Raw genomic sequence first — 25030 nt, forward strand, 5'->3', positions numbered from 1 at the left:
TATATATGTATATTGTCTACCCACATAGTAAGAGTTAATAAAATAACTAGACGATCGAGTAAAACTGATTCAAATCACATACTTATTGAGATATATATGTATTTTTTATTTTTATATCGTGCGTAGGTAGGGTTGCCAGTTTGCCGAACCTAATAGTCGGACAGACCAGTCAGTTTGGCCGGACATTTGAGTAAGAAAGAGATCCTACATTATTGAAGATTTTGTCCCAGTATTAATACGTGGTACGCTGGTACGATTATTTTTTTAATGTAAAATTAAGCCTTTCTGATGATTGCCATAAATCTTGTTAAATTCTAATGAAATATAAATACAATCAAATGTATCTCGTTTGCGAAACAAAAATCAAACGTAAAAAGCCTAACAAAAGCCAAAAACGCTCTGCACGCAAAAGAATATGAATGTTTTGAAATTAAATTTGTACCAATATATATTCAACAGGTTCAAAATCAATGGTTACAAAAAAAGTATTTGCTTGGGTGAACATTAACGTTTAACGTAGCCTTATCTGTTAGTATAATCAATATCAATGAAAATATTTTTTCTAAGTTTTCCTTCATTAGTGCCTCCTTTCCTCGTTTAATTGTTCTGCGAGAAAGTATCAAAACGGAAAAATAAAATAAACAATATTATTTGTATATTTCTCCATAATCAGACGTTTATGTTGTCTACCCGTGCGGATACCCGGGACAGGTAGGCATTTAATAATATAAATAACAAAAAGACTCGGATTAAACAGAAATGTCTGTACAAATGTGTTTAATTATTTAATTTATAGTACCTATAGACTTAAAAAAAATATGGTCAACCTCAACGTTCACCATAGACAGTAACTCTAAACTTACCACAAATATCATATCTGCTGTATCTTGTGGTTTCTAAGAAACACAAAGCGGAAATAAGTATCATTGTTACAGTAAATAGTCCAAATTAACTGATTTTGCAGAGTTAGTCTCCCTTAGAAGAAGGAGATTTGCAGCATTCTTCAATGTTATTTTTTGGTGATATGCATGTATATGACTATCTTAAATAGCCTTTCAATTAACAGCCTAGCCTTTTTACTAAGCGACGCCGTTCCCGCAGCTTGAATGATATTCAGGCGTTCATTCATTCGTACATCTTCCGTTCATAGAATTGGTTAATTTGTTTTTGACTTCCCAGAAAATATACATAGTCATACTAAATCGTCATCTCACAAGTAACATTCTTTCTAACCATATCGTCTTTCACACAATCCATCGATCGTTTCTTGGGTCGTCCCCTACCTCTATATCCATCCACATCGCATTCCAACTTTCTAACGTAATTATTATAGATATTTATATTTTCATGACAATCTTAAGTAAATTTAACTATACTGGTTAAAATTGTATTTAATTAACAAATAGACGCGTCGTTTCGCACTAACAATGAAATTTGTATTCGCTTTTGTTGCTTCAATGTTGAATGAATGAATCTGAGAATTTATAAACACAAATAAATCTTAGTATGAAAATTGAGTTTGAACCCACACTTATAAGGTTAAGATTCAAATCTAACCATTTAGCCATCTCAGTTCGAGAGGTCTCCTTCGATACAATGGTGCCGAGATTGTTTTACATGTGTTAACCAAATATTGCTCTCTCTTTTTTAAGTATGGGACGTGAGAAAGAGAGCAATATATTTCCTGTCAAATAGGATTAGTTTAAGAGATGTATCAATCAATATCATGCGTACATGAATTGCTTCACGCATATCACGCTAACAGCGGACATCGGATAAACAAACAATATTTATTGTTATTTAAATAGATTTGGCAATGTATCAATATATTTCTATATATATAACGAAATAACGGGGTCTTGTCTGTTCGTTGAATATTTTTCGAAGCGATCTTTTACAAAAGCGTAATATTATTGTGAATATAAAAAATTGAGAAAAAAAATGATTATACAATCTCACAGTTTGGCAAAAAATTTCTTCAAGAGATAGTTTTAACTTCATAATATATACTATATTACACCACGCTGGTCCATTATTGGATATGATCATATATTATGACAGAATTACACCAGCGCATGCAGGTTACCTGACGATATTTGCCTTCAGAACCGAGATGAAACGTACGGCATAATGTTAAGCTAAATAAGGAAACATTTAACATAAATGTATGGAAGGGCAAAACCGATGATGTATTAATAGTCTGGTTTATCCAAAATTATAACCTTACAAACGATTGATTAAAAGCATCCGACCCAAACTGGAAGGGATACGACGGTATAAATCATTCAAGCCAATTTTACAGTAACTAGATTACGCAAGGATAATGATAGGATAATATTTATTTTTTTCATAAAATAATAATAATTTTTGAAGTTTATTTCACTTCAAGTAAACAACTAGTTTGTATAAAAAATATTCCATAAATGTCGAATGAGAGTTTACAGTTGAAATACTTCGTCCAGGGAGTGTGTAGCCCAAAAAACTTTTATAAAACATAACACAAGGGGTGTGTTCATTTTACTTGTGATAAGACGATAATACTTGTGATGGGGGGCTTTTTCGACATCCGCGCCGTCATGATTTGTACAGTAGCTATTATTAATATTGTTATACTTTAAATATAAAATTTAACGAAAAGCGACTTTATTTTATACTATGTAGAGATAAAAAATGATTTCCTATTTCCTTTGGTCACGCTCGTAAAGGATATTACGGGGCATATATGTGCTTAAGATTTATTTTCTACTCCCTGGTAGAGCTTCTTCCGAGCCCGTCTGGGTAGATAGCACCTACTCATCATAAAATCTACCATCAAAAATACATCAGTAAAAAATACTATTGCTGCAGGCATAAGGGACTTAACATCTGAGTTATCAAGGTTGGTATCATCGGTGATATGTGGAATGATCAATATTTTTTACATTTCCAATCCATTTCATTCATTCATCCATTCCATGGGCAATCAGCAACTGAACATCAGCCTATGCCAAAAAAAATAGATATTGAGTTAATAGATGGGTAGTATCAGACTCGATCACACTTGTGAATTGAGGTCAATGTACGGTTTATATGGCGCCCTTTGATCAAAGAATAAAGCGTATAATTGTATGAATCGATGTGTTCTTATCTAAAAGATCCTCCATCCGAGATACCACGGTATCTGTATAAGGAACAAACACAAACTCGTTACTCCTGTAACCCTACGCTGGTTATTATTATTTTTTTTTTTATGGTAGTGGTGGCAAACGAGCAGGAGGCTCACCTGATGGAAAGTGACTACCACCGCCCATGGACATCTGCAACACCGGGGGGCTTGCAGGTGCGTTGCCGGCCTTTCAGGAAAGAGTACGCTCTTTTCTTGAAGGTTCCTAAGTCGTATCGGTTCGGAAAAACCGCCGGCGAGAGCTGGTTCCACAGAGTGGTTGTGCGAGGCAGAAAGTGTCTTAAAAATCGAAAATTGAGAAGCTTATACACGCTTAGTAATGTTTAACTTAGTGTAAATCCTCTAAAACGATCAAGTATTTACAATAGTCAAATCAAAAGAGATTTTCAAATAACGTTTGTTAAATGTTATTATAAAATTTACCTATAGATCATAGGAAAAATTGGGAATTGAAATTATCGTCAGACTGAAAAAAATAAGAGTATGGTGTTTATTTGAGTTTTTAATTAATTTGCATGCGCTTTTTAACATGACAGGTGACATATTTTTATACACTATACAAATAAATATGATCATGTATACGTCACTATTTTAAAAATGTATTTAAATTTGTAGTCCTTTAAGATTTAAAGATGAAATAATTCCTTATTCGTTGTGTCTACTATGCTGTGTTAAATATGGGTAATGTATGTTTTTGAGTGTGGGTAAGTAAGTTTTATTTTCTTTAACTGCAAGACAAGAGTTACTCATTTGCAAATAATGTTAATAAATGAAATACTTGGATTTCAACACGCGGATACTTTAGTCTAAAATAATAATTATGGACTTATCAATATAAAATTTCGGCTAATTCAAGTTATACAAAAATATATTGTTTAAATTTAAAAGATATATAAATGAATCAATTTAAAAGTATCTACCTATGTAATTAAATTGGTGTCATCTTTACTGTTGTGTTTCATGCCGTTTCTCTGTAGAATGTACATTTGGAAACGAAGGTAGTTTTACATTCCATCCAATAAAAATTCGATTTAAAAATCCTTATTGATGATTTTGTTTGCTGACTTATAGCGATGCGAAACACTACAAGGATATAAAATGTTCTTAAACAAATGAACGTAACAGTGATGTGCTAAAAACTACATCGTGTAAATAACAAAGAAAAACAGGTAACTTTAGTATATTATGAGCAAGGGGGATAATCCACATTTATGTGATTATATTTTACGTACATTTACCTCATGTGTCAACTCTGGTACGCGTATGATGGAGCACTATTCATAGGAAACTACGTGACAAACAGACCTAGACGAGTAACACGTCGATTGATGCATTTGTATAAATATGATTGATTAGTTAAATAATATGATTGCTTAGTTAAATAATCTCAACATTAAACTAAGACAGTTTTCATTTAAAATAAATATAATAACATAAATTATCTTAAAACTACCACGGTTCGGAATAACAAATAAGCAATTACCAAAATGTATAGAAAATATATACTAATGTAGATACTGTAGAACTCGTTTCAGAATATTATTATTGATTCATAAAAGTATACTAATTACAATCAAGATGTATACAATAGTATTTATAAACATATATATATGTCGAGGAGCAGGATGCCGAACAGTTGGGTTCGGGGATTGATCCGACATTTGGAATACAATGGGGGCGTGCAATGGAGATATTCACAAAATAAAACGTATTTAATATCGTCTAATCACTGTATTAATTGATTCAATAATCGTACACCACAATAATATCAAAGGATTACAATTATTCATCTCGATTAAGAGCAAATGGGTTTGCAAGCAACCGTCGCATTCGAGTCGCTTGTCCAAGACATAACGGCTCGCGTTGCCATGACACTTACAACTCCATTCGGGGTGAGCCGCTCTTAAAAGTAAATCAGCCATCAATCATTATTGCTACCAATTCGATTCATTTATTGTCCAAATCAACAACCAAAGTAACCGCGCCCCGTTATATATATGACCTTATTTCAAAAAAATCCTACCGCCAAACAGCAATACTTCCTATTGTTGTGTTCCGGTTTGAAGGGTGAGTGAGAGAGAGGGTGTGAAGAGTACATAACATCTCATCTAACAGCTCCCGAGGTAGGTGGCGCATTGGTATATGTAAGGAATGGTTATTATTTCTTAGAGAGTCAATGTCTATGGGCGGCGGTGACCATCTCACCTTACCATCAGGTGGCCCATTTTCCCGTTCTATTATATAAAAAAAATACAAAACACCCTAAAAAAACGTATTGCAAAAGAAGTTAAATTACAATATGTATTGTTTAAAAGTTCAATATTATTAGATAAAATATGTAAACACTTGTAAAGACAATTTCCACGTGTGATATTGATACTAATTATAGACTAGACTTACCATATGGGCTCCATATGTTTGCAACGAGGGCTAAAAGTCACGCGTCGATTCATATAATCCTTTGTCTTTCTACGAGAAAGATTAGACTACTACAAGTGATGCTGGGAACTGCCCATATCCAAACACTAAAGTGATCCTTACTTCTGACTTATCTACCGAAAACCCAATAACATTTTTTGGAATGATTCGGATTTAACCTTGGGCTCTGCAGCCTTAAAAGTTAGTCAATAATTTCAGTCGAAACATCAAACCTATAGGACGTAAAAAGCATATAATATATAATATTAAACACTACGCCGTTTGTAATAAAATTCAATTATTCAGCTTCATTTAAACACAGTCTTTACAATTATCAGTTAAAATATACGAAAATATCTACCGACGATTTCTAGTAACTCATAAACGCGGCATATCTCTTCATATTATTTTTTATCAATTCGTGGAGTTATAACAACCTTTGCCACCTAAGATTCAATTACTGTTAACCTTATGACGTATCCTCGTATCAAAGCTTAATGTTTTTTTGTAAGGAAAAAACGGTTAATATGATGGATTTTGACCGACTTCGATATGAAGATGATGATGATGTCCTCCTTTTTTATGTAATAGGTAGGCGGAATGGGCCACCTGATGTTTAGTGGTCACCACCGTCCATAGATAGTGGCGCTGTTGAAATATTAACCATCCCTTACATCGCCTATGCGCCACCAACATTGGGAACTAAGATGTTATGTCCCTCGTGCCTGTAGTTACACTGGCTCAGTCACCCTTCAAACTGGAACACAATAATATCAAGTATTTCTGCTTGGCGGCAGAATATCTGATGAGTGGGTGGTACCTACCCAGAAGTTTGTGTGAATATCAAGGGAGCGCTCCCAAGAAGAACGTGTCTTCAAGAGTAAGAGCTCAGATTTCGAGGTAACAACCCCCCCTTTTTATTACAGTCCATTTATCTCTCGCGCGTACACCTTGTGATCCGGTATAAATGACATAATTTAAATGATTAAGGGTAGTTAAGTATGTAGCTTTTGCTATATAGTATATAATGTATATATACATATGTATATGTATGATATTGAGCCAATGTTGTTAACATCACTTTAAAACGATAATTTACCGTTTACGTGCTCTCTCAACCTATTTCAAATGTTCACCGAAATAATGAAATTTCGCCGAATTAAATCCATAAACCCACGTTATAGATGTGCGTATTTCTATCCCCAAACACGAAGCTACCGTGAGAGCATAACGATGTTTATTTCCGAAAATAGGTTTATAATATGAGAAACATTTGGCTTTAAACCGGCAGCTAATTTAGTTCATCGTAATACGTACATAAATATACATAAAAAAACTAGTTAACGCCTGTGGCTTCGCCCGCGAGTTATGTAACCCCTCGGGGACAGGTTTTATGTCAGTGGTTGCTAATCTTTTAGTGAAATATTTGACAATTTTTCTTTGTATGACAATCCGAATCCTCCAGCGTTATTCGCGCAACGTGAACTTATTTCGACACTTATTTCATAGTTTTCCAATGACTTCATGGGCCACTTCGGATGCTTCCAGGGACCGTCAGTGTTCCGCGGACCACTGGTAAAGAACTACAGTGTGAAGTGGTTTATCTGAAGACACGTACTTTTCCGTACCCTGGACGCAAAATTTCATGATGATCGCTTGAGTAGTTAAGAGTTAAATGCATAACAAACATACTCACTCTGCATTTATGCCCAATATTAATTGGACTAATAACATCGCGCGTTTTCCTCCACGTTACCGCATCGTCTTTGTGTTTTACATTTCTCGAAAGGAAGCTTGTAACACTATTTTAAAAACTATTTATAGCCTTTCGCAATAAATTAGCAATCGAACGCAAAAATATTTTTTTATTTGGATCTAGTAGATCCTGAGAATAAGGCATTCAAACATGCTCGTCTTCTTTTTGTCATTAAAATGAAGGAAATGATAATGATAAGTTCATTTATAAATTAAATAATTTAATAAAATACTAAATGTAATACTGCTAAGGACTTGAGAAGGTTTGACTTATAACATCACGCTGATCCAATTTTGGTTAATGGATTAACTCATTAGCAATTAGCCAGATATGAAACATTGACGCAAAGTTCAAGTGTTGCCAATTTTTGTTGAAGAATCCTCGAGGAATATACGGTTGACCAGACTATTCTTTAACGTATAGAATGGAATTTTCGCGCCAACTCTTTCGTGCGTGGGAAGTTACTCATTATTTTTTATTATTAAATATACTGCTGGATTCAACGTCGAAGGAAATAAAAGTGCGGCTTTTACGAGTTTTACTTTATTTGCAGTTTGGGAAGTTGATGCTAAAGTCGTGTCCACACTATCAGTAATTATTTATTTTTAATTTTGTCCGTGTACCATATTATATATCTGTTTTATTTATAAACCTGTGTAACTATAGTCACAAGGGATATGACATCTTAGTTCCCAAGGTTGGTGGCACATTGGCGATGTAAGGAATGATTAATATTTCTTACGTCACCAATGTATACCACTTCCCATTTGATGGGCAATTTGTCTGTCCGCCTACATATATTAAAAAAAAATGTAATTCGAGTTGTACGACTCAGCAATTCCTAAATGCATTCGACTTCGGGTAATCGACTTATTGGTTAAAATTGTTTTTTCCTGTTTTAAAGTAAGTACTACAGTTTAATGTCTGCTACCGTGTAGTGTTTTATAAAAATCATATAACATTATAAGGTAAATTATATATAATAATAAATATTATAAAATTAAAAGTAGGCGTTTGTGTTCGGTAGAGTTTTTTTTTAAATGGAATTCAAGAAAATTCTCTTTAATAGTACTAATACTGCTCAGGTATATATATTTAAGACATTTGCAATAGATGAATATATATATATGTATAACAGTGTATATCCAATGGGGGAACAATGAAGATAAACAAACCTTAGTTTCACGGTGTTTCATGCAAATTGTTAATAGCTCAGCTATATTGTAATAACAATTCTTGATTAATATATCTCTATTTATAATAAAACACTATTACACATAACATAATATCCATTTCAATTTCAATTCCAAAATTCCAATAACAGCTACGTCGACATTCAAAACGCAATATTTTCGCAAATCCATCATAGATTATTCCAGCTCTCCACCAATGATATCACGTCAATTCGGTGTCTAATGTTATATACCTATTTGGCTTTTGTCCTCTCGTGCTTGGAATAGACTATACAATATTCCGTTACTAATATATTCCAGTGCCGAGATGGCCCAATGGTTAGAACGCGTGCATCTTAACCGATGATTTCGGGTTCAAATCCAGGCAAGCATTACTGAATTTTCATGTGCTTAAATTGTGTTTATAATTCATCTCGGGCTCGGCGGTGAAGGAAAACATCGCGAGGAAACCTGCATGTGTCTAATATCAACGAAATTCTCCCACATTTGTATTCCGCTAACCCGCATTGGAGCAGCGTGGTGGATGCTCCAAAACCTTCTCGTCAATGGGAGAGGAGGCCTTAGCGCAGCAGTGGGAAATTTACAGGCTGTTAATGTAATGTAAAAAATAATATATTCCAAATACAAATTTGAAAATACGTTATAAAACATATTGTTAAAAAAGTAAGTAATTCATGTTGTCATCGTTTAACATTTCAATATAAAGATTAATCACAATAGCAATATAAGCTAGCAGTAAAAAATATATAATATATCTTCAATAAAATAAAGTTCACTCCATAAAATGAAGTCTATAAAAGAACCGCAGTTTATAAAACTGATTTTAAGTACATAATTGTGTATATAAAACTTCGAGAGTCACAATTATACAATTGTGTTATCGTATTGTGTAAATATATACTGATAATGACTCGGACCGGTCATTATCATTTTACCTACACGAATATTATAATATATTACCAGCAATAAAAAATAATACGAGATTAAAATTCGTTTAGTTACTATGAGACTGCTAAGTATGTATTAATCAATTAAAATTGTTACATAACTGAAAATAATACACTGACGTACTTATAAACTGCATCAAAGTTCACGACGCTTCTGAAGTAAATATGTTAACCAAGTATTAAAAATTTTGATTACCTATGGTTTAGTTCGTTAACTTCATAACAGCGTAGTCTCATATCCTTAAATGTATGTTTATATGCTGTTAAACAAAAAAAAACGATAGATGTACAAAAAATGTTTTCGAATAGATTTTAAATATTGTATGTTTATTCGTTGTAATTTTATTTATATCTTAATATATCAACGTAGATGCACAGAAAATTGTCGGCCCCGGCGCTTTTGAATTAAACGCGGTCCAAACTATGCCTGATGAACTAAGCTATGTATGAATTATTTGAAAATCTCTAAGATTTCTACAGTAAAATCATTTATATTATTTCTTTCTTTTATGGATTTATAATCAGTATAGGGTCGAATTCGATACCTTAGCCGCCCTTTTTTTTCGCTGGTAAAACGCCTTACGCGTTTTCCCCACGTGGAAGGGGGGGGGGTATGTGGGACTCGCCAGTGCCCAATATGTTGGCGGTACACCGGAATACCCACTAAAAAATCAGCGGTACCCTCTCCGTCTCGTCAGCGGGAGCCACGGGATCGCTTTCGAATCCTACCGTGACGACCTTAGCCGCCATAGGCCTATAAAGATGCTGCATGATTCTTACTCATTGTAAAGAAAAGTTTTGATAAGTCAAGTCATTTATTTTTACACATTTTTTTTTATTTTTGAGAAGAGTTATGCAGTTTTTAGACGGTGAGTTCACCGAGGCATGTGTCTACTAAGAAAAGCTCACCAATCAAGTTATGCCGCCCCCCTAAATTTAGCTCGGCCCTAGGCGTTGCGCTACTAGGCCTAAATCCACCCCTGAGTCAATAATTACTGTTTTTATGTTAAAAAAATGTGAACCGAAACTAGTTTAAGGCACGAAGTATTAATGCTTATCAAAATTAATCATATTTAAACATTTAATGTTAATAAATATGGTTTTAAAATTCGATACTGTTGTTTTAGATATATTACGAGATATTAAAATCATGGGGCGTATTTCTCGACTCATTAGTAGAGTAGGGGTGAAAAGATCGCTGGCGAATGCTTCTCTCTGATTGGTTAAATAATAAAACGCGATGAAATCCTTATCCCACCCGTGTGAAGCCGAAACGGGATCACCGTCGCGTTAGCAAAACTATAAGTTATGTACTACATTTGGTAATGTACCTTGGCAATCAAATTTGACTGAAGCAGAAGAATGTATTGAGTTTAAGAGCGGATGTAAAGCAAAATTCCCAACCTTTACCTTGTGGGTAGATCTATTTAAAGATAAAAATGAAGTATTCCACATACATCGTATAACTACTACTAATAGTCAACCCAAAATGAATTATGAATATGAGGGTTGACAGAAATAAATAATGAAAAATCCTCTATTTTATTTATTATAAAAAAATATTATATAGGACCTTAGGGTCTTAGTGAAAATAGTCAGATGACTAACCTCTTTAGTAATCGGACTATTTTCACGAGTGCTTAGTTTCATAACATACTTCATTTAAAAGAGAAAGAAAAAGAGAGACGAGCAAAATTCGCGAGACATATAATCGTTCTCATTCTCACTCTCACACTCTGTTCCCTAAATATCATAATCCAATGACGACCGGAAGTAATTAAAGCTCAGAGTTCTTATGTTATCCGAGTTCTGAAAGCCACTTCCAATTTCCAAATTCCGGGCTGCTTTACCATTAACCTAATAACTCTAAAAAACTCAATAATTTATTACTTGGCCTAGCCAGCGGCTCGAACACAGGACTACGGGATTTTAAGCCACTAGACCAAAGAGGCCGTTTCCAAATAGTCTTATAATAGTTTTATCATGTATTTTTTCAGTTGAATGATCCAATGTCCCAAAACGACAAACGACTGACTACGTACTGACTCATGATTAGAAGTAGACTGGCATTAGCGGGCTTGTCAAACATTGCCAACCTGAAATAGATCACTATTGATGATATTTTATCACAAGATTCTAAAGACTAAATCGAATTGCTCTTTTATATATTATACTAGCGACACGTCCCGGCTCCGCACGGGTGCAATGCTGATCCTAAATATACTACAGTGTATCTTCATATACAACGTTCACAGTTTTTCAGCCATTAGACAATACAAACCGCTATGTCCTTGCGTTTTAAATATGTAATATCTTCGAAAATATTCATATAAATTACATGATGTAAATGGCCATATTGATCTATATTAAATGCACAATGTATTTAAGGTACTTAATTGGATCCTTCCTCTTGAATCACTCTATATTAAAAAAAACCGCATCAAAATCCGTTGCGTAATTTTAAAGATCTAAGCATACACAGAGACAGACAAACTGAGGTAAGCGACTTTGTTTTATACTATGTAATGATTAAATTCCGCCTGTGGCTTCGCCTACGTATGAAACGGAAGAGGGTTTGATGTTCAGGCGTTAGTAGATATCTTATGTGGTAAGTCAGGATATAAGCTATCCTCTATCCAAAATTTCATCCAAATCCGTCCAGACGTATCTATATGATTGACTAACAAACATACAAACTTAAAACATTTATACTATTAGTAGGATGTAGGATATTTTTAGAGCAAACTTTATAATCTATTTTATTCAGATTTTTTTAACGAAGTAACCAATCATTGAATAATTTATGGTATTAATAATGTATTTGTCTTACTCAACTGACTATCGTGAAATTTTGCATGCACACTGTCAAGAGTGCAGAAAAGGACAGAGGAACAACGACACATACACCCTCCCGCCTCCCCCTTCATACGTGGCTTGGAGCCGCGAGCGGAAACTGATAATAAATCTAGAAGTATTATAAGATTTATATTCCACCATATACAGTAGCATAAGCTTAGACTTAATCCTCTAAAGATAAGCTGCTGAAAATATTATTGTATATCTTATATTGATAAAGAGCCGGTAGCTCACTATGGATTGTTGGATATCACTGTCTCGACTGTCAAGTGGCTAGCTTATAGATATGCCACACGTTCCTGGACTCACATTGGCAACGGAATCCTTAAGGAAATCGAAGTAGCAGCTCGAATTCACAGAGCTGGTGGTGTCACAGCGATGTGTTTGTTTTGGGGAACACGTTATGCGTCCAGCGTGTGATCTCTCTTTTCGATCGTTTCGAATAGAGAATGCAAATGTGTTTGCAACACTCCTGCCTTTGTTAAATATCCTCTGTGATGGTTGTAAGGCATTGTTTTTAGTTGATACTTTCCTAATAAAGAAAACTTGTTTTGGTGGTAGAGCTTCATGCAAGCCTATCTGTGTAGGTACCTCCTTTCTATTAGATATGCAACCGCTTATCAGTACTGCTTAGTATTGTTGTATTTATATTATATTTAAAGAATAAGTGAATTAGTGTAACTACAGGCTCTAGGGACAGCTTATATCTTAGTTTCCAAAGTCGGTGGCGCTTTGGCATGTAAGGAATGTTTAATATTTCTTGCAATGCATCAATGTCCATGGGCGGGAGTGACTACATCCATATAGTGTATCCGCCAACCCATATTCCTCCAAAATTTTTTTTGGATTTTATAAAGAGGTCCCTATCACAACCGATTGCCCAGTAACTCGAAAACTAATGTTTATTTATTGTACAGTATTACTTCTGTATGGTAGCAGGGCGCTGCTCAACACAACCCCTCAAAAAAAAAAATCCGCTCCACATAATTTCGATAAATAATTTAAAAATATATGTATAAATTATATCATTGTTTCCTGATGTCACGTTAGCCCACATATCGAAGGTTGCGTTCAAGTGGCACTTATCATTATCAGCTCGGTGAGATTTGGCGCCGATGTTTATCGCTTCGATCATTCGCTGTAATGCTTTTCATGGTACAATATATGTTTCATGTTATATTATTTAAAAATATTTATTCTCAAAAGGATCTTTCATGAAACCTTTATGGATGTGGATGATTCCATTTAATTTTATTATCTGTCTGTAGTTTGATCAACGACTTGTGTTAACCTGGCTAACACAAGTCGTTGATCAAATGCACGACCGATTTTGATTGGATCGTCTCTATAAACTTTCAATGTAATTGGAGCAACAATTATTTAAAAACTTCACTGTTTTTTTCGGTTTTTTTTTATCAACTGAAACCGCACCGTGTGAACCTGCTAAATATTTAAGTATTAAAGCAGTAAATTGAGTTCATTGGCTTATGGTGTTTATAAATGGAGTACAGTATAGGTCAGACTATCCCTACGTGTACACTTCCGATCCAAAAAATCAACTACCGTAGTTTCGGTTGACATTTGTTACAAATACGTGGTAATAAACAAAACATTCAGTCGAGATCCTATATATATCGGACCAAACCAAACATTACCGTGATTCAGGAACTAGTTTTTTCATCATCATCATCATGAGTACAAATAAATAATTATTACATTTTTTTACCTTTAATATATGTATGTATTTATTAATATGCATTATTAATGTAAATTATATATTCATAAATGTATGCAATTTATATGTAAAATCTAAACACAAATATATGTATATTTGTGTATATTGTAATCATAAAAAATAGCGTTGCATTCATTGAAAATATAAAATCTTATGGCATAACGGCTTAAAGCAGACACTTGGTAAATATTCACTATACCAGACGGAACTAATCCTTAAGCCAAGCCAGCTGCTGCTGACAAACATTGTATCCAAATTCGTATTACTCTTAGTCTTGCCATTATTTTTGGAATTCATAACGGATGTAACGAAAAAGTTTGCTTTTAGGCGGTATAATTATAAGTGAACTTTATATTTCCTTGACAAAAGTATTTGCATTAAGTTATCGTATTTGTTTATTAAAATGTGTTTCAAATCGATACGTGTTTAACACGTGATCGAGTATTTAATTCTAGTTCTTACTAGGGAAATGAAATACAAAGAACGCCATTCATCGATACAAAGAATTGCCGTTTTGTGTTTTGCACCTGGACGGGGACAAAGCTCTGCCCCAAACAAGTTTCATCATTCATCGTTTCTGTAAATACAATCTCTATAGCCTCTCTTGAACCTATATTAATTATGAAACTGCGCAATTCAAATATGTCGGTAAATTAAAAAATATAATTTAAACATGTCACCCGCATCTCACAAGTTCAACGGTGCATCGACGATGACTCAAACATTATATATTTTACTCCATTGAACCTCATTAACGTGCAATGAGACGAATGATATGAATTGACCTACGTAAACATTACTTGTAGAACAGTGACAGGCGTATACTTTGTTACGTTAATTAGGTTCGTTGAAATATAGGCGTATGGCGTAGAACATTCAGACGAATTGGATCATTACAAAAATTACAGGACGATTTTATAGGACTAGATGATTGGAATCTAAGGAAGTAAGCTACTTAACGTTAATATCAGTCAATCAACGCTCACAAAGTGATAAACGCTAAGAAATGTTGGATTTTTTCAATGATCACAGAAACAGCTCAAAGGATTTGTGAAAACCTTCCAAAGATTCTAACTATACGGCCCTTTGCAATTGTCCAAGGATTTTCGCATTGATCCGATCTTTCTGAATATCCTACCACACGAATATAATTAATAAACAAGAAAAAACTCGAGGACCTGAGTTTTAAAGTCAACAGCGTTAAAGACTCTAAGTTGTACATCGAAGAAACTTTGAAATTGGGAGAAGGATTCCCATTTAAAGCAGGAAGTGCTTACGATGTTTTCAGTTTTTCCAGTTACGAATAGATTATATACGATATTCGATAGGTCTTAGACGACTGCAGTTCTTATCATCAGCAGATGCATCGTAAACAGTGAGGAGTATCAGAGATTAAGTAAAAATGATCGGTATTTCAACGATTTTATAACGAATAAAAAAAGTAAACTGTTTTTTTTGCCGTCTTTAAGTCTTCGTCTAATTTCAATCGAAAGCGAATTGATCTGAAATGAATATCAACTAAATAGAAACAAAAATGGTTACAATAGAAGGTCGTCTTTCAAGGTTTGTAGAGTAAATGTTGATCAACTAAAATTGAACCGCTGTAAACCTGCTATTAGGCGTTATAATTTAATTGAATAGTCTGTCATTTTCATAATTTTCTTATATATTATATTATAAACGATTATAATGGTGGTAAGTTCAACTTCACAATATGCTTACCATTATAGACAGGTTGAAGGAGCATAGCATTTTACATCCAAAGTTATCGGAGAATTGAAGGTGTGCCTATGAGCAGAGGTAACCTGCAATCAGTTGCTCTTTTTACTCTATTCCCGTTCTCATCAGCTGAAGCAGATCAGACATCTAACCTAGTTTCGCCCTTAAAATGGACATCCTTCAAAGTCAGACGTACTTTAGAAAAACCGGTGGTAATACTACTTTTAAATTTTCTTAACGTAATCCTTAAACGCTGTTACTGTTTTATAGTATGTAAAAACCTAAATATGGGGGATAGATCGGACACAATCGTAAAAAATCAAACATCCGGCTGCAGACGGACCAACCAACCTAATCTCTCCAACTTCCTTTCCGTCATTTAGAAACTGCTATAAAAGTACTGTGTATTATTAAAATTTATCTTTTTATCTTTAAAATGAAAATGAGAAAGCGATATATATTTCTTCCTATTATTGTTTGAGCTAAGTATATACAATCACATGGATCAGAGTATGAAATATACCAGTATGTAATATACAACTATGTAAATATGTTGCCCTTACTGTAGAACTATGCTGTTATGATAAACTTGAAACTCACCGCAGAACACAATCGTTACATTTAAGGAATACACACATTTAAATAGTATATTAACCTAAGTCGTTTTTTAACAATTTACGGCTGAGATACGAAGTGATTTCATACAGAATAGTACTACTGTTGAGCTGTTGAGAAAATATTTATTATATTTAAACTTTCCTTAACAGCACGTTAAAAATCTTCTATTGTTTTCAGTAAAAGAATGTAATTATTTATAGTGACAAATGTATTGCGTAAACAGTAAGATATTAGCACTTAATTAGCACACATTAGATCTAGACATCTACTACCGAGGCTATGAACATAACATTGCCATACTTCACGTACCAAACATATTCACCATGAACATTATTTAAAAAGTATAATCTTAGTAGCAACTACTTTCAAAATATCTTGACTTAATTCGTTAAGACGTATTCGATATAATATATTTGAGTTAGTGTTGAGGTCTACAAAAATTGTGTAGTTTAGTGATTCGACTTGGAGCTGTTATGGTGACAAATAAAAAAAAAACGTATTACTACAACATGCCATACGTTATCTAATTTAAATTTGGAATTCGAACACAAATTTAGAACTTATTGAATATTGAAGATCGAAATAATTCAATTTTGTATAATCAAACTAAAAAGTCATTGGTGAATTCGAAATTGAAATCCAATAAATTGTCCTATTAAACATTGTATTCATATTTAATTACTATTTTTTTACAGGATGCGATAAGTAAACGTGAACCATGGAGAAACCAACAATGCATATGCTCTCCGTCCAGGAGAAGGGCGGAGAGACGAAGAAAACTAATCAATACATCGCAGCCATTGCAGGTGAGAAATATTTTTACTTTTGACTTTGTTAACTACTTGCGAGCTGTGACTTTCGTGGCAAAGTATACTAAAATCATTAATTCAATAGTTTTATGTACTCGAATGTATCTCTTGTTGTCAATGCTAAATTTTAAAAGACGATCAGGTCAGATCAGAAATAGGATACATACTTGGTGGTAGGGCTTTGTACAAGCCCGTCTGGGTAGGTACCACCAACTCATCAGATATTCTACCGCCAAACATCAGTACTTAGTATTGTTGTGTTCCGGTTTGAAGGGTGAGTGTGCCAGTGCAACTACAGGTACAAGGGACGTAACATCTTAGTTCCCAAGGTTGGTGGCGCATTGGTGATGTAAGGAATGGTTAATATTTCTTACAATGCCATTGTCTATGGGCGGTGGTGACCACTTAGAAAGCTCATTTGGATGTTTGCCAATCTATTTTAAAAAACAAGATCTAACAATTGATCATTACACAAAATAATTTTACATTGGCATTATGATATACCATACCATCCCTTACGTCTTGATGCACCAACCTTTTAAATAAGATGTTATACCACCATTAAAGGGAGCCCCTTTATACCACATGAAGTCCACGCAATGATAATATTAAAACGAAATAGACTTCTAATTAATTATTGAATTATTGGAATATAATCTATTTGCATCAATTGACCCTCGTCCCGTTAATAAATTCAATACGATTGCAAATTGAATGAAGTGTGACAGTAAATATACACGCAGACTTGCTTGACTGCGGTTAAAAATAGCCACTTAAAGACCCACTAGTTCAATATAGTTAGCAATTACGATTTGTCTGAAATTATAATTAAATAACGACTTGTTTATAATTTGTGTGTATCGTTTTAATTTGTATATTTAACTGTCTTGTTTGTTTGGTACTTATACATATATAGATATATGTTTGCACCGAATCGACTATAGCTTGTAAGATTATTGGGTGCAAATCAATGGTGGGATCAAAGAGTATTAGGGTTTACTGTCAAGGGTTAGGTTGGGTAGGGTTGTCTGTCTCAATAACGGCCTATATTAATTAGGAATTTGCTAGTACTGCATTATCGTGTCTCAGATATAAAGCAGTTGGTACGGCGACTGATTTCTCTTTGATCCTGTCTGATTGCTGTCCCAGATTAAGTAATTTGAACAAACTCCACTGAATTTGCTTCACGAGTCCTGTGCTTAAAATGTGTTTTTAATTCACCTCGTGTTTGGTGGTGAAGGAAAACAACTAGGAGGAGGAAATTTACATGTGTCTGATGATCTGCCACTTGGGTATCCACCAATATGCATTGGAGCAGAGTAATGTAATAAACTACAAACTTTTCTCTTCATAAGGATAGGTTGACTTGACTGAGACGTAGTACATTATCACGCTGTTATTTTAATTAACTTTACAAGAAAAATAATCTTGCAGATTTTAACAGCCGTTAGCTATTTGTTATTCCTATAAAAATGCTAATGTTATGCACAAAATTGTCTGTCTGTGTTACAATTGTCAATGCAAGGATAATAACTGAATAGATCCATCATTGTTATTTTCAGCGGCGATTGGCGCGATCGCAGCCGGAACGATCCTAGCGTGGACGTCTCCAGCGTTACCTCAGCTAGAGCCGCCGAAGAACACGACGAAAAATATTACGGAACCAGAAATCGATATATTCTCAATGAACGAGACTGACAGCATTATTGATAAAAATTTAACTCAAGTGTTGTTAAATTCGCTGGGACAACCTGCCGACTTTTTGTTGAATACCACTGAAAGTAAGTTATATAACTATTAATTTAATTTGAAATTAATATCATTATAAATAATACGTACACGTATAAATACATAATATAATGAAAATATTTATGTAATTTAATATATGTATCTACTAGGATCATATAAACATATTTTATTTAACGAAGTTTTAGAAAGTATACATTCATTTGTAATTTTTTATTGTGGTTTATTTATTTCGCCGGATTTTAATAGAAATTTTATACATTTCATAATTATAATAGTCAATGTCGCACATCATATTCTGACATTTCACGTTCGCGTTCTGCAGTGAGATTCGAGCTTAACAGATAGAGTGCTTAGTTTTTTAGGAAAAGACATAGCGTATTCCAACCACAAGAGGACAAAAGCCAAATAAACAACATCATATTGACGCGATATCGTTGATCGAGACCTTATTTTTTCTCGCTGGAAAAACGCATTACGCGTTTCCCCCGGTAAAGTGGGGGGGGGGGGGGGTTCGTGGAACTCGCCGGTGCCTAGGACTAAGCACACCGGAATACCCACTAAAAAACCAACGGTACCCTCTCTGTCTTTTCAGCGGGCGCCACAGGATCGCTTTCGCATGCTACTTTGACGTTCGTTGGTCGAGACCTTGAATAATCTGGATCTGCGAAAAAATTGCATTTTGAAAGTCGAAGAAGTGTTGTATTATAAATAAAGACACGAGTTAATTAATCAAGAAAGTATTATAATAGTAGTGCACAATATAGCTGAGTTATTGGCAAATCGCGTGGAATAAATCTAAGGTTTATATTAATTCCACCTTCGATTGGAATAGGCTTATATCAGATATCAGAAAAGGCCCCACAGTTAATTTACAAATAAACCAGCTTTCATAGAACTAGGAATGTTAGCGCTGATGCATATTCAATATGTAATTACCACAGGTATATATTTAAACGCCACACCCACCACTGTACTTCCATTACGTAGTCTCTGGACCTCAGCCAGAAACGTCATCGAAGGTCGTTTACTTTGTTTTCGAATTCACATCACGCGATTGAGTAAAAAAAGTGCGTATTCGTTTAAATTGTAAATAGTCACATGATATGTTATGTAATTACAAATTTTATTTATAAACAGGAAGAGATCGGCTAAAGTTTTTTACGTTAAGATCATGGAAATAGTATTCACATAGTATTGAAATTATTGAAGATATATATGGCTTAGTGAATAGGACATGTGATATATCAAAGATCGGTGGGTCCAGTGGACCAACTTTACAGCTGGGTCAGTTTCTACCAAACAAAAGAACCTCGTGAACGCTTAGGCAACCTCTTTTTCCTCGGTTACAATTCGCATGGAAGCAAAAATGCATTCCGAAAGTTTGGCACCGTGGTAGGCATTTAACAGACGCTCGAGCAGACTCGTGAGGGCATGAGCTCGTTCGAGGATGCTCTCGCGTGCTCAAGACGTTTCCCTTCGACCTCATTTTTCATGTGCTTATAGTGATGGAAAAATCTTAGGAAATACTATAACTTCCAGTACTTCATTAAACAGCTGTTAGGTGTTCATAAAAAATAGTCACCTTCTACCTTCTATCTGTCTATAGTATTCTATAGAGACGTAGAACGTAGAAGATCTTTAGAACGTAGAAGATCTTTAGTCCTACGAATTAGTCAATTTAAACTGTGATATATATTTTAAAATTACAATGACTTTTCCAAAATAAACGGCATTATGAATCAAATAACTTATCACAATATTAAGAATTTGGTATTTACAGTTCACCTAAAATATATATATTTCCTAGGTTAATCCTTAAAAAATATTCTTTCCTAGGTTCCCTGGTGTCAGCAATCCTAGCCATCGGGGCGGCTATTAGCGCCCTACCTGTTGGCGTTTTCGCACAAAAATTCGGAAGACGCCCAACAATGCTTGCACTAGCAGTGCCTTTTCTATTAAACTGGGTGCTCACAATCTTCGCTAATGGATCCGGGATGCTCATTGCCGCAAGATTCTTCGCTGGAATAGCTACTGGTAAATATATAACGAAAGAGATTTTTTTGTTTATTATTATTGGTTGGTTTTTTTTAACTAGATCCAAGGCGTGAGTTAAAATCCAAGGAATTCCACGCCTTTCCAGCAAGAAGCTGTCACTAACCCCCATATGAAAGTGAGGAAATAGATCTTGCAGCGGGCTAATCTTCATGACAGGAATCGGTAAACCTCGTTGTCACTTATATAGGCATTGAATAAATTATACATCAATATTTAAAAAAATACATACATTGACCGGCAAATTATATTATGAAATAAATGTGATGTTTTTTTGTAAGTTAAAAAAAAAGCAAAACCGATATACCTACATAAAACTTGTACCAGAAGATGCAGTGCTTTCGGAGAAGGTTCTAATGTATAATATTACTTTATAAGTATCTTGTAATACTATACATTGAACGTCATCGTGCAACACTTGTAATACGTAATAGTTCTTCAACTAGGAGTTATAGCTCGTGTGACCTTGACAAACATCCCTAATATATACGAGTCTTTAACAATATCCAAGAATAGTAAAGACAACATTAAGTCTGGAGGAAATTTATTTTTCCAAACAAATTAATCAATGTTTTTTTGTGTCTAAATAATGAACGATATTTTAAGTCTACATATATATAACTAAATTTGTTAAATAATGAATTAGGATTTTGTATTCGAGATTTCTTTTAAATTGACCCCTCTCGACCCCTCTTAAATCCGGTTCTATATCTAATAAACATTGTAACTTATAAATATATACGTAAATATATATAATACTAATTACAATTTTGATAATGTTTGAATATATAGTATAAACAATAACGACCTAAATAATGGAGTTAAGCGAGTATTCAATTTACAAATAATATAATTTATTATCGGTGGTTAAAAATAAGAAGACAAAAACATTATTTAACTTATAGTATAGTATTTGGTGGTAGGGCTTTGGGTAGGTTACCCGTTGGGTAGGTACTCTCCTACACTCATCAGATATTCTACCGCCAAGCAGCAGTACTCATTATGGTTGTTGTGTTCCGGTTTGAAGGGTGAGTGAGCCAGTATAACTACAGGCACAAGGGACATAACATCTTACTTCCCCTGGTTGGTGGCGCATTGGCGATGCAAGGAATAGTTAATATTTCTTACGGCGCACATGTCTATGGGCGATGGTGACCACATACCATCAGCTGGCCCATTGGTTCATCCGCCAACCTATATCATAAAAAAATAACAGCCTGTAAATTTCCCACTACTGGGCTAAGGCCTCTTCTCCTTTTGAGGAGGAGGTTAGGAGCATATTCCACCAGGGTGCTCCATTGATGGTTGGTTGATTCACATGTGGCAGAATTTCGTTGAAATTAGACACATGCAAGTTTGCTCACGATGTTTTCCTTCACCGCCGAGCACGAGATGAATTAACTTAACACTCGCTAAACCACATTTACAGATACTTGTATAATTTTGTAAAACTCAAAGATACCTAAGAAGTAATATAATCTACTTCTTCGACCTTACCCTACTCCATTATAAATTTCATTGTTCGTGTTCCAGGTGGTATATGCGTAGCAGCACCCATGTACATTGGCGAAATAACTGAGACCTCTATCCGAGGTGCTCTGGGTGCTTTCTTCCAGCTGTTCTTGACAGTGGGCATCCTGTTCACATTCGTCGTCGGCGGCTGGACTCATTGGAGGACGCTCTCCATCATTTCCGCAATCTTCCCGATATTACTGGTCGCTGTTTTTTGGTAAGTTACAGAGAATCGTAATGATTTATTGTGATCGTTTTGGTATAAGATTGGATTTGTTGTTTCATAGAAAAAAATACTATTCAAAAGTTCGAATATTTTGAATTAATTATTAATGCGTAATTTCATTAAACTAAAAACTAATATTTAGCTAGTCGTCCCGTTTTTATTGTACCCGTGTGAAAACAGAATAAGGGAAAAAACATAAAACGAAAAAATCTTGATTTTTCCCGGCTGTTATATTGAAATTCTCGTTTTTTCTCTGTTCTCATATTATCATGAGTTTATTGATGAAACCTGCATTAAAATCCGTTTTGTAATTTAAGAGATCTAAGTGTAAGTCTAAGTGTACAGACGGCGGGAAGCGACTACATTTTGTCTTATGTAGAGATTAAGAATTCAAACAATTAGCCTCGCTCCATTGATCTTATTCGATTGCAGGTGGATGCCGGAAACGCCCCAATATCTGTTAGGTCAGAACAGAAGGCGCGATGCAGAGAAAGCCTTGAGGTGGCTCCGAGGACCTGACGCTGACCTCTCCGCGGAACTCGAAGACATGCAGAAAGACGTGAGTAACATTCATTTAGCAAAACTTTGAAGTTGAAGTTGAAACTTCTTGGAGAATCGTAAATGTTCCAACAGAATTGGTAAGATTATTTCTACGCGACTGCCCAGAAACGCTTCATGTTTACAGAGTTGATGTTTGTATATGAGTTCTTTATTTCACTAAAGCTTATACGACTGTAAAGATTTTTTTTTGTTGTTAGAACTCTAACATCATTCCAAGTTACACTATCTATAAATTAATTAATTCAAAGCAGTTTTGTTTGTAATTTTTAAGAGATATTAGCTTATGGATTTTTGAACAATCATATTATGCGTTTATTAAAATTAGGTCAATGAGTTGAATACGTTAAAATCACCTATTTCTCTCACCAGGTGGATAATTCAGCCCGTCAGAAGGCCGGCATGGTCAGCATGATCACCAACCGCGCGCCCCTCATGGCGCTCATCTGCTCGCTGGGGCTCATGTTCTTCCAACAGTTCAGTGGCATCAACGCCGTCATCTTCTACACCAACAACATCTTCCAGTCTGCCGGCTCCAACATCCCGCCCGCCATCGCCACCATCATCGTGGGAGTGGTGCAAACTATCGCCACCTACATCTCCTCCCTCCTCATTGAGAAGGCCGGCAGACGCATCCTGCTTCTCCAGAGTTGTATCATTATGGGCATATGTTTGATAGTTCTCGGTACGTACTTCAAGTTGCAGGAGAGCGGTGCGAAGGTCGCTCCCGTCGGCTGGCTCCCGCTGCTGTGTCTGGTCCTCTTCATAATTTCCTTCTCGCTCGGTTTCGGGCCGATACCCTGGATGATGATGTCGGAGCTGTTCGCCGTCGAGTTCAGAGGGACGGCGTCTGGTATCACGGTCATCATGAACTGGTGCCTCGTCTTCATCGTCACGCTATGTTTCCCCTTGATGAAGGACGCGATCGGTATTTACAGTTGCTTCTGGTTCTTCAGTGGTTTCATGATCATATGCGTTTTCTTCGTGTTCTTCTTGATCCCCGAGACGAAGGGGAAGACTGTCTCTCAGATCCAGACCATCCTCGGCGGGTCGAGGTCTTGAACAAAGTCGATCGTAATGTGTCGAATACTCAGTGTTTTGTTTATGGAATTTCGTCAATTGTATCAAATAAGTTTTAGTTATAAGACTAATAATTTAAATAGATGTGTTCATATCATTTCACGCGCAATTATCGTTCGATGACATTATAAAGTATGTGTGGATCGGATTCTAGTAGACATTGCTCGTTTTATGTAATTTGTGATTAACTGTAAACAATTTACGGCCATTGTTATAAACGTTGCTTAGCGGTGCCGGGAAACACTGTCCGTCTCTTTCTGTCATTATTGATTTGACGTTCGTAAGAAGAAGACAGCACTGTTTACCTAAACATCCCCTATACGACGTTTGTATATAAGGTCATTGGTTTTTTAGCAATTTTTTATTATTATTAAGTGAAAACGTGCCAAATATTTATTGTCGGCGTCGGATTTTTTTTTTTTTAATTTATTCGTGACGTATTTGAATGTGATGTGCAATAAATTAGTGATATAGGTAATCGCTTTTAATTTGGATTAGATACTTTTTATAAATATTTAAATCTGCGTACTTTGTTATATTTTGTGACAATAAAATGTTATTAATAATTTAAATCGGTTGTTATATTGTTAAAGTTTAACTAAATGTTAAATAAAAATGATTAATTATAATAATACATAA

At 34.8% G+C, this 25030-nt stretch overlaps 1 protein-coding gene across 2 annotated transcripts in view; it reads left to right on the forward strand.

The window, feature by feature from the left end:
* Positions 1-25030, forward strand: part of LOC113396038 (facilitated trehalose transporter Tret1-like) — a 28248-nt gene extending 3218 nt beyond the window's left edge. The window contains exons 2-7 of one of the 2 annotated variants that reach the window (XM_026633811.2): positions 17101-17211; positions 18777-18995; positions 20800-20997; positions 22549-22744; positions 23186-23312; positions 23684-25030. In XM_026633811.2, the coding sequence (XP_026489596.1) occupies positions 17124-17211; positions 18777-18995; positions 20800-20997; positions 22549-22744; positions 23186-23312; positions 23684-24373 (1518 nt within the window). In that variant the 5' untranslated portion in view covers positions 17101-17123 and the 3' untranslated portion in view covers positions 24374-25030. Of the gene's footprint in view, positions 1-17092; positions 17212-18776; positions 18996-20799; positions 20998-22548; positions 22745-23185; positions 23313-23683 lie in introns of those variants that run through there. The other variant, XM_064218766.1, reaches the window with a different exon arrangement.

The sequence above is a fragment of the Vanessa tameamea genome, chromosome 24, assembly GCF_037043105.1.
Source record: "Vanessa tameamea isolate UH-Manoa-2023 chromosome 24, ilVanTame1 primary haplotype, whole genome shotgun sequence".
Classification (NCBI taxonomy): domain Eukaryota; kingdom Metazoa; phylum Arthropoda; class Insecta; order Lepidoptera; family Nymphalidae; genus Vanessa; species Vanessa tameamea.